Source organism: Balaenoptera physalus (assembly GCF_965194825.1).
Source record: "Balaenoptera physalus genome assembly, chromosome: 1".
Taxonomy (NCBI): domain Eukaryota; kingdom Metazoa; phylum Chordata; class Mammalia; order Artiodactyla; family Balaenopteridae; genus Balaenoptera; species Balaenoptera physalus.
The window spans coordinates 165846292-165861168 of record NC_138882.1 but is presented as its reverse complement, the minus strand read 5'-3'; the positions used below and the strand labels follow the sequence as shown (position 1 = coordinate 165861168).

The 14877-nt window shown below is 41.8% G+C and overlaps 1 protein-coding gene across 1 annotated transcript in view; it reads right to left on the bottom strand.

The window, feature by feature from the left end:
* The window catches only part of EPHA10 (EPH receptor A10), a 43765-nt gene that overhangs the window by 17186 nt on the left and 11702 nt on the right, over window positions 1-14877 (bottom strand). Inside the window, exon 6 of the mRNA XM_082422731.1 lies at window positions 1374-1507. Within this exon, the coding sequence (XP_082278857.1) occupies window positions 1374-1507 (134 nt within the window). The remainder of the gene's footprint in view (window positions 1-1373; window positions 1508-14877) is intronic.

The following is a 14877-nucleotide window of genomic DNA, read 5'->3' as shown; positions in this document are numbered from 1 at the left end:
CTCGTGACACCAGCCCCACTTCTGGTCATCGGGCTCCATGAGACGCTCCTGAAGGCTTTCAAACAACCCCTTTGTACTGGCTCCTCTTTTCAAGGGTTTTTGTTCCCAGCAACTTCAAACTCCCTAAGGGCCTGGAAGCATCCACCCAGCTCAGTGCTGGGACTGTATCTATGCTGTGATCCCCAAGTGTCAGTTCAATGAGCCCTTTCTAAGCAACTGCTGCGTGCCTAGCTCCTTCCCAGTGACCTTCGCTGCGGTCTCCTAGACATCAGGAATCCCCAGAGCTCTGCCCTGACTTCTCTTCTCACTCATGCCCCCCTCCCTCGGTCATCCCTTCTGGTCCCTTGGCTTCAGCTACTATCTCTATGCTGAAAGCCCTCAACTCTCTCTGTCTTTCTCTCTCTGTCTTTCTCTCTCTGTCTCTCTCTCAACTCACAGCTCTCCAGACTTCTCGTATTCAAAAACTTTGACTGATTCAGCAAAGAACTCCCTGGAGTCACTGAGGAGGGAGTGAAGTCCTGACACATGTAGTGCTAAGTTGAAAGCAAGGTTTCGCTGTAATGAATACAATTGGCACCAAGGTGAGAAACAGTTTAACTGCAGATTACATGTCAAATTCAAACAGTTTGAATTTAAATTCATAAGTTTATTAACTTATGCGGAAAAGACACAGTGGATCCGGATGTAGCTCCACTTGTCAAACCATGGTTGAGCTGCAACCATAGATGACAACAGATGCAAGAGGTCAGCAAAAATCAGAAAGAAGTATCCTATGAGAACCAATTGGCGATATGGAGTTTACAATAAGGAGCGCTGTATATTTTCTATTCTTATTTGTAAATGATGGGTTACACATTCCTCACGTCAGCAAAATTATAATAATAATGCACACGTTCACCGTTCTGCAGAGCTGGCTGCTAAACGTTTACCAACACGGGGGCCCCATGACCTAGCAATGTGCTCCCACCGTGGTACCTTTCTGTAAAATTTGAAACAATGTGTTTCTGCATTCTTTTTCTTAAAAGGATTGCAAATTGTATGTACATGATTCCGCCACACAAAATCTGGATCAGCCCCCAGAGAAGGCTTCTTGTCAACTGTAAACACTAGGCAGAAGTGGTGAAAATGGACATCATGACCAGTGATGAACGGAGATGTGGGGAAAGAGGGAGAGCAGTGGGGTCCATGGTGAGGAGAGGACAGGAAGAAACCCCAGCTGGGGAGGCCCCTTAGGGGGCCTGTGGAAATGTTTAGAAAGAAAGTAAGAAGGACTTCTGCTGGGAGGTGCTTATGAAGAAAAGGAAGCTGGCGGGTGAGGGGGCCAGATCACAGCCAGGAATGCAGCCCCAGGTCTCTCCCAGACCCCAACTCACCTTCTCATAGTATCTGATCTCATACTCCGTGCCGTTGGCCCCAGGGGCTCCAGCGGGGATGGGCTCCCGCCATGACAGGGACACACTCTGGGGCTCCACTCGGTCCCTGCGGATCTCATCCTCCTCCCATGGTGCTGAAAGTAAGTAATGCAAGGTTCTGGACCCAGATCTGACTGTGGAGCAGGGACAGGGGCTGGAAAGTCTGGACAAGCGGGGATTAGGGGCGGGGCTACTGGAGCCACAGAAGCAGGACCAAAGGCGCTGTGGGGGACAGGATGTTCCTGAGGCGCGGGGCTTGAGGGATAGCGTCTTTGCGGGACTAGAGGGAAGGGAGGCCCCTCTCACCCCACAGCTGTCTGCTTCCCTGGCTCCTAGGGGGAAAGCATCAGGCCACGTGCTGCTTGCCCACACCCTATACTCCAGCTTTCCTCATGGTGGCTGGTTCTAATCCCCCAGGCTCTTTCTACACTCTCTGTGGTTTGGAAACATTAGAGAGCACAGAAGGCAGGAAGATGAGCTACTTAACTATTCTAATAGTCTGGGCAAGAGGTAATATACTCAACAAACTAGGGATAGAAGGAAACTACCTCAACATAATAAAGGCCATACATGAAAAGCCCACAGCTAACATCATACTCAACGGTGAAAAACTGTAAGTTTTCCCTTGAAGATCAGGAATAAGACAAGGATGCCCACTCTTGCCACTTCTATTCAACACAGTACTGGGAGTCCTAGACAGATCAATCAGGCAAGAAAAAGAAATAAAAGGCATCCAGATTGGAAAGGAGGAAGTAAAATGATCTCTCTCCACAGATGACATAATCTTATATGTAGAACACCCCAAAGATTCCACAGAAAACACCGTTAGAACTAATAAACAAATACAGCAAAGTTGCTGGATACAAAATCAAATCACAAAATCATTTGCATTTCTACACACTAACAATGAACAATATGAAATAGAAATTAAGTAAACAATCCCACTTACAATAGCATCAAAAAAGATAAAATATTTAGGAACAAACTTAACCAGAAAAGCAAAAGACTTGCACACTGAAAACTACAAGACACTGCTGAAAGAAACTGAAGAAAACACAAATACACAGAAAGACATCCATATTTATTGGGACTTCCCTGGTGGTCCAGTGGTTAAGAATCTTCCTTCCAATGCAGGGGACGTGGGTTCAATCCCTGTTCGGGGAAATAAGATCACAAATGCCGCGGGGCAACTAAGCCTGCACGCCGCAGATACTGAGCCCACACGCCACAACTACAGAGCCCATGTGCCACAACTACAGAGTCTGCACGTCACAACTAGAGAGAAGCCCATGTGCTACAACTAGAGAGAAGCCCACGCACCGCAATGAAGAGCCCGCGTACTGCAACAAAAGATCCCACGTGCCACAGCTAAGACCCAACACAGCCATAAATAAATAAATAAATAAATAAATAAATAAATAAATAAAATCTGTGTTTTTTAAAAAAAAAAGACATCCATATTTATGGAGTGTACACTTAATACTGTCAAAATGTCCATACTACCCAAAGTGACCTAAAAAAATTCAGTGCAATTCCTATCAAAATCCCAAAAGCATTTTTTGCAAAAATAGAAAAAAAATTCTAAAATTCATATGGAATCTCAAAGGACCATGAACAGTCAAAATGATCTTGAGAAAGAAAAGCAAACCTGGAAGCCTCACACTTTTTTACTTCAAAATGTTACAAACCTACAGTAAACAAAACAGTATGGTACTTGGCATAAAAACAGAACTATAGACCAATGGAACAGAACAGACAGCCCAAAAGTAAACCCTCACATATATGGTCAAATGCTCCTCTACAAGGAGGTCAGGGCCACACAATGGGAAAAGGAAAGTATCTTCAACAAATGATGCTGGAGAATTTGATTTTTGTTTTGTTTTGTTTTTTGGCCACGCTGTGCAGCATGTGGATCTTAGTTCCCCAACCAGGGATTGAACCCATGCCCCCTGCATTGGAAGTGCAGAGTCTTAACCACTGGACCATCAGGGAAGTCTCTAGTGCTGGGGTATTTGAATATCCACATGCAAAAGAATGAATTTGGGCCCTTACCTTCACCACATACAAAAATTAACTCAAAATGAAATACAGGCCTAAATGTAAGACCTGAAACTATAAAACTCCTAGAAGAAAATATAGAGGAAAAGCTTCATGATATTGGATTTGGCAATGATTTCTTGAATATGACACCAAAAGCACAGGCAACAAAAGCGAAAATAGACAAATGGCACTACATCAAACTAAAAACATCTGTACAGTAAAGGAAACAATCAACAGAGTGAAAAAGCAGTCTATGGAATGGGGGAATATATTTACTAACCACATATCTGATAAGGGGTTAATATCCAGGATATAAAAAGAACTCCTACAACTCAACAATAACAACAAAAACCCACAAATAACGCAATGGGCAGAGGACTTGAATAGACATTTCTCCAAAGAAGATGTGCAAATGGGCAATAAGCACATGAAAAGATACTCAATATCACTAATCATCAGGGAAATGGAAGTCAAAATCACAATGAGATATCACCTCATACGTGTTAGGATCAAAAACAAACAAACAACAACAACAGCAAACAAAACAAAACAAACAAAAAAACAGAAAATAACAAGTGTTGACGAGGCTATGGAGAAATTGGAACCCTGTGCACTGTTGGTGGGAATGTAAATTGGTGCAGCCACTATGGAAAACGGTATGGAGGTTCCTTAAAAAAATAAAAATAGGATGCAACTAGAGATTATCATACTAAGTGAAGTAAGTCAGAAAGAGAAAGACAAATACCATATGATATCACTTAACATGTGGAATCTAAAAGATAACACAAATGAACCTATCTATGAAAAATAAACAGAATCAAGGACATAGAGAACAGACTGGTGGTTGCCAAGGGGGAGGGGGCAGGAGGAGGGGTGGAGTGGGAGGTTGGGTTTAGCAGATGTAAGCTTTTATACATAGAATGGATAAAAAACAAGGTCCTACTGAATAGCACAGAGAACCATATTCAGTATCCTATGATAAACTATAATGGAAAAAATATTTTAAAATGTATATATGCGTATAACTGAATCACTTTGTACACCAGAAATTAACACAACATTGTAAATCAACTATACTTCAATTAAAAAATTGATAAAAAATACAATAGGGCTTCCCTGGTGGCGCAGTGGTTGAGAATCTGCCTGCCAATGCAGGGGACACAGGTTTGAGCCCTGGTCTGGGAGGATCCCACATGCTGCAGAGCGGCTGGGCCTGCGCGTCTGGAGCCTGTGCTCCGCAACAAGAGAGGCCGCAATAGTGAGGGGTCCGCCCACCGCGATGAAGAGTGGCCCCCGCTTGCCACAACTGGAGAGGGCCCTCGCACAGAGACGAAGACCCAACACAGCCTAAAATTTTAAAATTAAAAAAAAAAAATACAATAAAATAAAAATAGAACTACCATGTGATGTAGCAATCCCTCTTCTGAGTATATAGCCCAAGGAAATGAAATCACAATTTTGAAGAAAGTTCTGTACTTCCATGTTCACTGCAGCATTACTCACAATAGCCAAGATATGGAAACAACATAAGTGTCTGTTGACAGATGAATGGATAAAGACAAGAAAATTATATACGTATATATTTAATGATATGTTTTTCAGCGATTAAAAAAAATATCCTGACATTAGCAAAAACACAGATGCACCTTGAGGGCATTATGCTAAGTGAAATAAGACAGAGAGAGACAAATACTGCATGATCTCACTTATATGTAGAATCTAAAAATGCCAAACTCGGGACTTCCCTGGTGGCGCAGTGGTTAAGAATCCACCTGCCAATGCAGGGGACGCGGGTTCGAGCCCTGGTCCGGGAAGATCCCACATGCCGCTAAGCAACTAAGCCCATGCGCCACAACTACTGAGCCTGTGCTCTAGAGCCCGCGAGCCACAACTACTGAAGCCCACGTGCCACAACTACTGAAGCCCGTGCACCTAGAGACTGTGCTCCACAACAAGAGAAGCCACCGCAATGAGAAGCCCGCGCACCACAACGAAGAGTAGCCCCCGCTCGCCGCAACTAGAGAAAGCCCGCATGCAGCAACGAAGACCCAATGCAGCCATAAATAAATAAATAAATATATAATTTAAAAAAAATAAAAAATAAAAATGCCAAACTCATAGAAACAGAGAGTAGATTGGTTTTTGACAAGAGCTAGGGGGTGGGGGAAATGGGGAGATGTTGGTCAAAGGTAGGAACTTCCAATTATAAGATGAATTACATCTGGGGATCTAATGTATGGCATGGTGTACTTGAAAACTGCTAAGAGAGATCTTGAATGTTTTCACCAGACTCATAAAACATACGTATGTGAGGTGGTGGATGTGTTAACTAACCTTCCCATGGCAATCATTTCACAATACACACATACACCAAATCATCACATTGTACACCTTAGACTTACACAAAGGTGTAATTCAATTATATCTCAATAAAGCTGGGGGAAAAAATAATGTGATGTAGACCTACAGTGGAATACTATTCAGCCTAAAAAAAGGAAGTCCCATCACATGCAACAACATGGATGAACTTTGAGGACATTATGCTGAGTGAAATAAGCCAGTCACGAAAAGACAGATTCTGCATGATTCCACTTCTATGAATTATCTAAAGTAATCGAACTCTTAGAAAGTAGAACGGTGGTTGCCAGGGTCTGGGGGGAGGGGGAAAGAGGAGTTGTTGTTCAAGGGGTATAGAGTTTGCATTTTGCAAGATGAAAATGTTCTAGAGGTCTGTTGTACAATAATTGCATATAGTTAACACTACTGTACTGTACACTTAAAAATGGTTAATTTGGTAAATTTCATGTTATATGTTTTTTTTACCACAATTAAAAAAAGTATTGATGCCCAGGTCATAAACCCAAAGCAATTAAATCATAATTTCTGTGGGGTGGGACTCAGGCATTAGCATCTTTTTTAAAAGCTTCTCAATGATTCCAGTGTGCAGACAGATTTGAGAACCTAGTCTAGATAATGGGGGGACAGACAGTAGCAAACAAAAAGAAACAAACAATAGTGTAATCATGCCAGAATAAGGTACCACCAGGTTACTGGGAGGAAAGATCATGACTTCACTTTAAGTGTGTTGAGCAGAGAGGTTCCCAAGAGAAGATGCCAGAAAGGCAGCTGGATAAGTGGTTCCAAGGCTCCCAAAAGGTATCTGGGAGGGTGATAGAGATCTGAGAGCCATCAGGAGGTGATTCGATGAAACTGCCCAGGGCAATGCACAGAGAGAGAGAAGGCAAAGCTTTCAGGAAACAAGCCCAAGAAAAGCCAGGCAAAGGAAGAGGAGCTTGGAAAGGAGAAGCCAGAGAGGTAGGAGGAAAAACCAGGAGCAAAGGAGGCTACAGAAGCCCAGCGAAGAGAACATTTAGGAAGGTTCCTTCCTGACTCTTCCAGTTATTAGCTATTGGGCCACAAGCAAGAGCCTCGGTTTCCTTATATGTAGATTGGAAACAATAATGACCTCCTTAGGCCTGCTGTGAGAATTTTATGAATTAATGCATATGGAGAGCTTAGCACAATACATGACACAGAACAAGCATTCAATACCAAGTTTACCAGCAAGAGGAGCCGCTGGTTGGCAGTGTCATATGCTGAGCAGAGACGGGGCAAGATGATTCAAAGTGCCCACTGGCTTTAACAATGTGGAGGTTCCTGGTGACTTCAGGGGATAGAGGGGAAGTGGACAGCAGGTGGCACCGGGCCGAGGAAGTGGAGAGAAGGGCTCATGGAGCTCACTCTTAGAAAAGCGTATAAACATGGCTTCCAGTTTTAAAATGGTAACCATCTACCAGCCTCCACCTCCAGTCTCTCCCAAATTCTAATTAAAACCCAAAGATACAGAAAGAGTTGAAAACACAGAATGTCACCGTAAACTAATCTTGACAGCTGATTGCCAGAATGGGGTGATGGGGAGTACAGTGGCATATTTCCACCTACGATAAAGCCAGTGGTACTGGACTGAAAAATACAATTGTAGTACACCCCCAGGCTATGTTGCTCACAGAGTGACATTGCCTCCCATCCTAAAAATAACTTGGAAGATCCTTTATCCTTCCTCCCACTGTCTGACCCTTAAAAAAAAAAAAAAAAAAAGCAAGGTCTTTGTCAACTGGACAACGAATGCACAGCCATCACTCTACTGCATAGTTGCTTTGGAGGAAAAGTGTTCTTCCCTATCCCCGGAGAGTGCCTCCCAGCCTAGATACACTTGGAGATGGCAGCTCCCAGAAAAGATGTAGGCACAAAGGGAAGAAGAGTGATGAAACATCCTAGGAAGGGGCACAATCCCTTGTAGATACAGATGGAGGGCAGAGATAGGAAAGAGCCAGGAATGTCATTTTTTAAAACTGCATTTGTTGAGAGTTATCAGATGGCCAGGATATAGAGGTAGGAGAAGGTTGCATTTCAGCCCCGCAGAGCTATGTTAGATGAAAGCCTGATAAATCCTGACAGTGGAGCTAAAACCTGAGCCCAAGCACCTGCCCTCCCACTGTAGATTGGTAATGATATCAGTCAGCACCAAAGTGGGGCTGAGAGTACAGCAGACACTACTGGAAACCTATTCAACAGCCATGTCCCCCTTCCCTGCTGACTGAGCCCAGTTTTTGATTCAGGGTCTACTGTCTGCCCTGAGATGACTCAGGTTAAATCTGATTGTTCTAAAACATCTGTGTGCACTCGTTCCCTTTGCCAATAATTGGGTTAGGGTTGGGTTCATAATCCAGTTCTGGCCAACAAAAGGAGAAATCACCTAAGGGGAGGAGGGATTATGGGAAAGGTTTCTGGCTTTTAAAAAGATACCAACATTTTCTATGTCTACATCTTTATTCCTGCCCTGCAACTGAGGACGTGGGGTGGGAGGGCGAAGCTGGGGCAAAGTGAGAGTAGCATCGACATATATACACTACCGAATGTAAAATAGCTGGCTGGTGGGAAGCAGCAGCATAGCACAAGGAGACGGGCTCGGGGCTTTGCAATGACCTAGAGGGGTGGGATAGGGAGGATGGGAGGGAGGCTCAAGAGGGAGGAGATATGGGGACATGTGTATGCATATGGCTGATTCGCTTTGTTGTACAACAGAAACTAACACAGTATTGTGAAGCAATTATACTCCAATAAAGATCTATTAAGAAAAAAGAAATAAAGGAATAGAGTCACAACTAAAAAAAAAAAAAAGATACCAACAAGGAAGAAACAGTTCTTTTTCTGCCCTGGATGGTAAGGACATGATGATGTCTGGAGCAGCTGCATCCAACTTGCCACCATAAGGGAGCCAGCCTATGTTATAAGGATGGCAGAGTGGAGAGAAAGAAAGAACCTGGGTCCTTGAGGGCACTGTTGAGCTGCTGAATTAACCAAGATCTAATTCTCCTCTTCTTAGGTAAGCTAATAAGTCATTTCAGTCAAATGTCATTTGCACTGAGACGTATTGTTACTTGCAGCTGAAAGCCTCACAAACCAGTAAAAAGAACAATTCATGTATCTTGTTTTGGTTTTTGTTTTTTTTTGGCAAACATCAGCTATTTCCTTGTTCGAGAACAAGTAAACAGAAAACACTAAGAAATTGGGCATATGAAAAAATATTTCTGAATAAGCAAAAAAAAGTATTACTCTAAAGACTCAGGAGGGGACTTCCCTGGTGGCACAGTGGTTAAGAATCTGCCTGCCAATGCAGGGGACACAGGTTCAAGCCCTGGTCCAGGAAGATCCCACATGCTGCGGAGCAACTAAGCCTGTGCACCACAACTACTGAGCCTGCGCTCTAGAGCCCGCGAGCCACAACTACTGAGCTTGCACGCTGCAACTACTGAAGCCCACACGCCTAGATCCCATGCTCACAGCAAAGAGAAGCCACCACAGTGAGAAGCCTGCGCACCACAATGAAGAGTAGCCCCCACTCGCCACAACTAGAGAAAGCCCACACGCAGCAACGAAGACCCAAAGCAGCCAAAAATAAATAAATAAATTTTTTTAAAAAATGAAGACTCAGGAGGAGCAGATCTTTAAGAGCGATTAATATGACAGTTAGAAGAACAAGTAAGGAGACTGTTTGGCATCTTCAAGAAGATGAAAGAAAACACAGCCTCCTGAAATAGGAGCAGAAGGCCACGAAGAGAAAACAGATGGAGAAGAAAAGAAACAAGATGAGATGAGATAAAAGTGGAGAAAGTGAGAAAGGCGTGTAGGGAAACTACAAATGCATTAGCAAAATCAAAATATTTAAAAGTCATTACAAATATAAGGAATGTAACAAAATTACAAGCAGAATGGGAAAGTTAAATCTCTTAGTCCTTGGAACATCAAGTAGACAATAAGAAGGAAATAGAAGAATTGAATAATATAATACTTAATATATATGGAGATGGAGGGGGAGAGAGAGAACACTGCAGTATAAAAATAATACGCATTGCTTCAAGGTAGCCATTGAATAGTTAAAATGTTTACCATACATTAGCCCTCAAAGAAAACCACAACAGTTACTTTATAAAGTAAACATTGGGGACTTCCCTGGTGGTGCAATGGTTAAGAATCCGCCTGCCAATGCAGGGAACACAGGTTCGAGCCCTGGTCCGGGAAGATCCCACATGCCGCAGAGCAACTAAGCCCGTGCTCCACAACTACTGAGCCTGTGCTCTAGAGCCCGCGAGCCACACTACTGAGCCTGTGTGCCACAACTACTGAAGCCTGCGTGCCTAGAGCCTGTGCTCCGCAACAAAAGAAGCCACTGCAATGAGAAGGCCACGCACTGCAACAAAGAGTAGCCCCTGCTCGCCGCAACTAGAGAAAGCCCGTGCGCAGTAACAAAGACCCAACGCAGCCAAAAATAAATTTAAAAATAAATAAATAAAATAAAATAATTTTAGTCGAAACTACAATACTAGAAGAAAACACAGGTGTAAGTCTTCATGACCTTGATTTAGACAATGGTTTCTTAGATATGAAACCAAAAGCACAAGCAACTAAAGAAAAATAGATAAACTGGACTTGATCAAAATTTAAAACTCTGAGCTTCAAAGGACACTACTAAGAAAGTGAAAGACAGGTGGTTGCCAGAGGTGGAGGTGAGAGGTGGGCAAAATGGATGAAGGTTAATCATTAGAGAATGCAACTCAAAACTACAATGAGGTATCACCTCACACTGGTCAGAATGGCCATCATCAAAAAATCTACAAACAATAAATGCTGGAGAGGGTGTGGAGAAAAGGGAACCCTCTTGCACTGTTGGTGGGAATGTAAATTGATACAGCCACTATGGAGAACAGTATGGAGGTTCCTTAAAAAACTAAAAATAGAACTACCATAGGACCCAGCAATCCCACTACGGGGCATATACCCTGAGAAAACCATAATTCAAAAAGAGTCATGTACCACATGTTCACTGCAGCTCTATTTACAATAGCCAGGACATGGAAGCGACCTAAGTGTCCATCCACAGATGAATGGATAAAGAAGATGTGGCACATATATACAATGGAATATTACTCAGCCATAAAAAGAATCGAAATTGAGTTATTTGTAGTGAGGTGGATGGACCTAGAGACTGTCATACAGAGTGAAGTAAGTCAGAAAGAGAAAAACAAATACCATATGCTAACATACATATATGGAATCTAAAAAAAAAAAAATGGTTCTGAAGAACCTAGGGGCAGGACAGGAATAAAGACACAGACGTAGAGAATGGACTTGAGGACACGGGGAGGGGGAAGGGTAAGCTGGGACGAAGTGAGAGAGCGGCATGGACATATATACACTACCAAATGTAAAATAGATAGCTAGTGGGAAGCAGCCGCATAGCACAGGGAGATCAGCTTGGTGCTTTGTGTCCACCTAGAGGGGTGGGATAAGGAGGGTGGGAGGGAGATGCAAGAGGGAGGAGATATGGGGAATGTATGTATATGTATAGCTGATTCACTTTGTTATACAGCAGAAACTAACACAACATTGTAAAGCAATTATACTCCAATAAAGAAGTTAAAAAAATTTTTTTAAAAAATGGGTGAAGGTGGTCAAAAGGTATAAACTTCCTGCTATAAAATAAATAAGTCCTGGAGATGTAATGTACAGCGTGGTGACTATAGTTAATAATACTATATTCCATATTTGAAAATTGCTGGGACTTCCCTGACGGTCCAGTGGTTAGGACTCCACATATTCACTGCCAAAGGCCCGGGTTCAATCCCTGGTCAGGGAACTAAGATCCTGCAAACCGTGCAGTGTGGCCAAAAAAAAAAAAAAATTGCTAAGAGAGTAGATCTTAAGAGTTCTTGTAACTATGTGTGGCTGTGGATGATCTAGACTTATTATGTGATCATTTTACAATATATACAAATATCAAATCATTAAGTTGTATACCTGAAGTTAATATCATGTTATATGTCAATTACATCTCCGTTGGAAAAAAAAGTGAGTGGCAACCCACAGAGTAGGAGAAAATATTAGCAAACCATGTATCATAATGGTTATTATGTGTTGAACTGTGTCCCACCTAAAAGATATTTTGAGGTCCTAACCCCCAGTACCTCTAGAATGTGACTTTATTTGGAAATATGGTCTTCACAGAGGTAATCAAGTCAACATGAAGTCATTTGGGTGGGCCCTAATCCAATGTGACTGGTGTTCTTCTGAATGGGGGGAAATTTAGACACAGAGAGGGACTCTCATAGAGAGAAGATGATGTGGAGACACACAGGGAAAAGAGGGCCATGTGACTGGAGTGATGCATCTACAAACCACGGAAGGCCAAGGACTGCCAGCAAACACCAGAGGCTAGAAGGAAGGAAGGATTCTCCCTTAGAGAAGTCAGAGAAAGCATGGCCCAGCTGACACCTTGATTTCAAACTTCTAGCTTCCAGAAGTGTGAGACAAGAAATTTCTTTTGTTTTAAGCCATCCAATTTTTGGTACTTTGTTATAGCAGCCCTAGGAAAGTAATACAAAGGTATACAGAATATACAGATTAGACAAAAAACCTCTTATAACTCAATGACAAAAAGAAAACCCAGCACATGAAAAGAGGTTCAACATCATTAGTCATTATGGAAATGTAAACTAAAACTGCAGTGAGATACCATTTCATATCCACTAGGATGGCTAAAATCAGCAAGACAAACAAGTGTTGGTGAGGAGGTGGAGAAACTGGAAGCCTTGTACATTTGCTGGTGGGAACGTAAAAAGGTACAGTTGCTTTGGAAGACAGTCTGGCAATTCCTCAAAAAGTTCAGCAGCTCCTCAAAAAGATAAAAAAGTTTCCATATGTATTGGTCAGCTCAGGCTACCATAACAAGATACTGTAGACTGGGTGGCTTAAACAACAAAAATGTATTTTCTCACAGTTCTAAAGGCTAGAAATCCCAGACAACGCTTGCAGATTCATATTTGTATTCTAGTGAGGGCTCTCTTCCTGACTTGCAGACAGCCACCTTCTTGCTGTGTCCTCACCTGTCTTTTCCTCTGTGTATGCACAAAGAGAGCAAATGAGCTCTGGTGTCTGTTCCTCTTCTCCTAAGGACACTAGTCCTTGGGATTAGGGCCTCGCCCTTATGATCTCATTAACCTTAATTATTTCCTTAAAGGCCCTATCTCCAAATACAGTCACACTGGGGGTTAAGGCTTCAACATATGAATCCGGGAGAGACAATTCAGTCTATGACATCATATGACCTAGCAATTCCACTCCTAAGTATATACCCAAGAGGACTGAAAACCTATGTTTCCACAAAAACTTGTACATGAATGTTCATAGCAGCATTACTCTAATAGCCAAAAAGCAGAAACAGTCCAAAGTCCATAAACTGATGAATGAATACACAAAATTGTGGTATATCCATACAATGGAACGTTAAGTGAGCCATAAAACGGAATGGCATACTGACACATACTACAACATGGACAAACCTTGAAAACATTATGCTAAGTGAAAAAAGCCAGACATAAAAGTCCACATACTGTATAATTCCATGTATATAAAATGCCCAAAATAGGCAAATCCGTAGAAACAGAGAGTAGATTAGTAGTTATTAGGGGCTGGAGCGGGTGGGAGGAATGGGGAGTGACTGTTAATGGGTTTCTTTTGCGGATGATGAAAATGTTCTGGAATTAGAGAGTTTGTGATAGTTGCTAGGAAAAATGACTGAACTGTACACTTTAAAAGGTAAGTGAAATTTTATGGTATGTGAATTATATCTACAAAGAAAATGACAATATGAGCAATGTGATATATTATGTATAAAAACATACTGGATGTGACCAAAGCTATTCTCAGAGGAAATTTCATAGGCTTAAAATATTAAAACTATAATATAAAAACTAAGCACTGGGACTTCGCTGGTGGTCCAGCGGTTAAGACTCTGTGCTCCCAATGCAGGGTTCGATCCCTGGTCGGGGAACTAGATCCCACATGCATGCCACAACTAAAGATCCTGCATGCTGCAACTAAGAGCCCGCATGCTGCAATGAAGATCCTGCCTGCAGCAACAAAGATCCCACGTGCTGCAACTAAGACCTGGCACAGACAAATAAATAAATAAATATTTTTTAAAAAACCCAAAAACTAAGCACTGAACTCACCTAGAAAAAGACTTCAGGAAATCAGGAGGATGGTATTAATAAAGATAAAATCATAAAATAAGTGACAAAAGTAAAAAGCAGTGGAATTGATAAGTTCAAGAGCTGGTTATTTGTCATAACCAAGAAAATAAACTTCTGACCAGAATAATTCTAAAAAAGAAATCACAGGACACAACATGAAGAAAGAGAAAGTAGAGTTAACTCCAGATACTATGGAAAGTTTTTAAATAAGCGTTTCTGGGCTAATAAATTAGAAAAAGATCATCAAAAGATTTTCTATGAAAGTACAGATTAACAAAACTGATTCAAGAAGAAGTTATAGAAAAGATTGGGAACATCAGCAAGGTACAGTTTCCCAGGCAGTTTTGCATGCCTTCAAAGAATGATAATTATGCTATTTAAACTGTTCCAGAACAGAGAAAAAGAAGAGATTATTCCTGGTGCCTTTTTCAAAGCCAGCCCAAAGTGCTAAAACTTGACAAAGAACACAATAATTTAAAAAAACTACTCTCTCTTATAAATGTAGATAAAAAAATATTAAAATATAAGCAAATTAATTCAGCAAATATTAAAAGAATAATACACTCATCTGCAGTAGGGTATAATCTAGGAAAGCAAAAAGAACTCACATTGAAAAAATCCATTAATAGAATTCATCATATCGAAAGGTCAAAGACAAAAAAACGTGGTCATCTTGAAAGATGTTCAAGAAGCATTTTGTAAAATTAACATCCATTGCTGATTTTTCTAAAAAGTTCAGTAAAAAGTGAAAGCATTAGGGACTTCCCTGGTGGCGCAGTGGTTGGGAGTCCGCCTGCCAATGCAGGGGACACGGGTTCGAGCCCTGGTCCAGG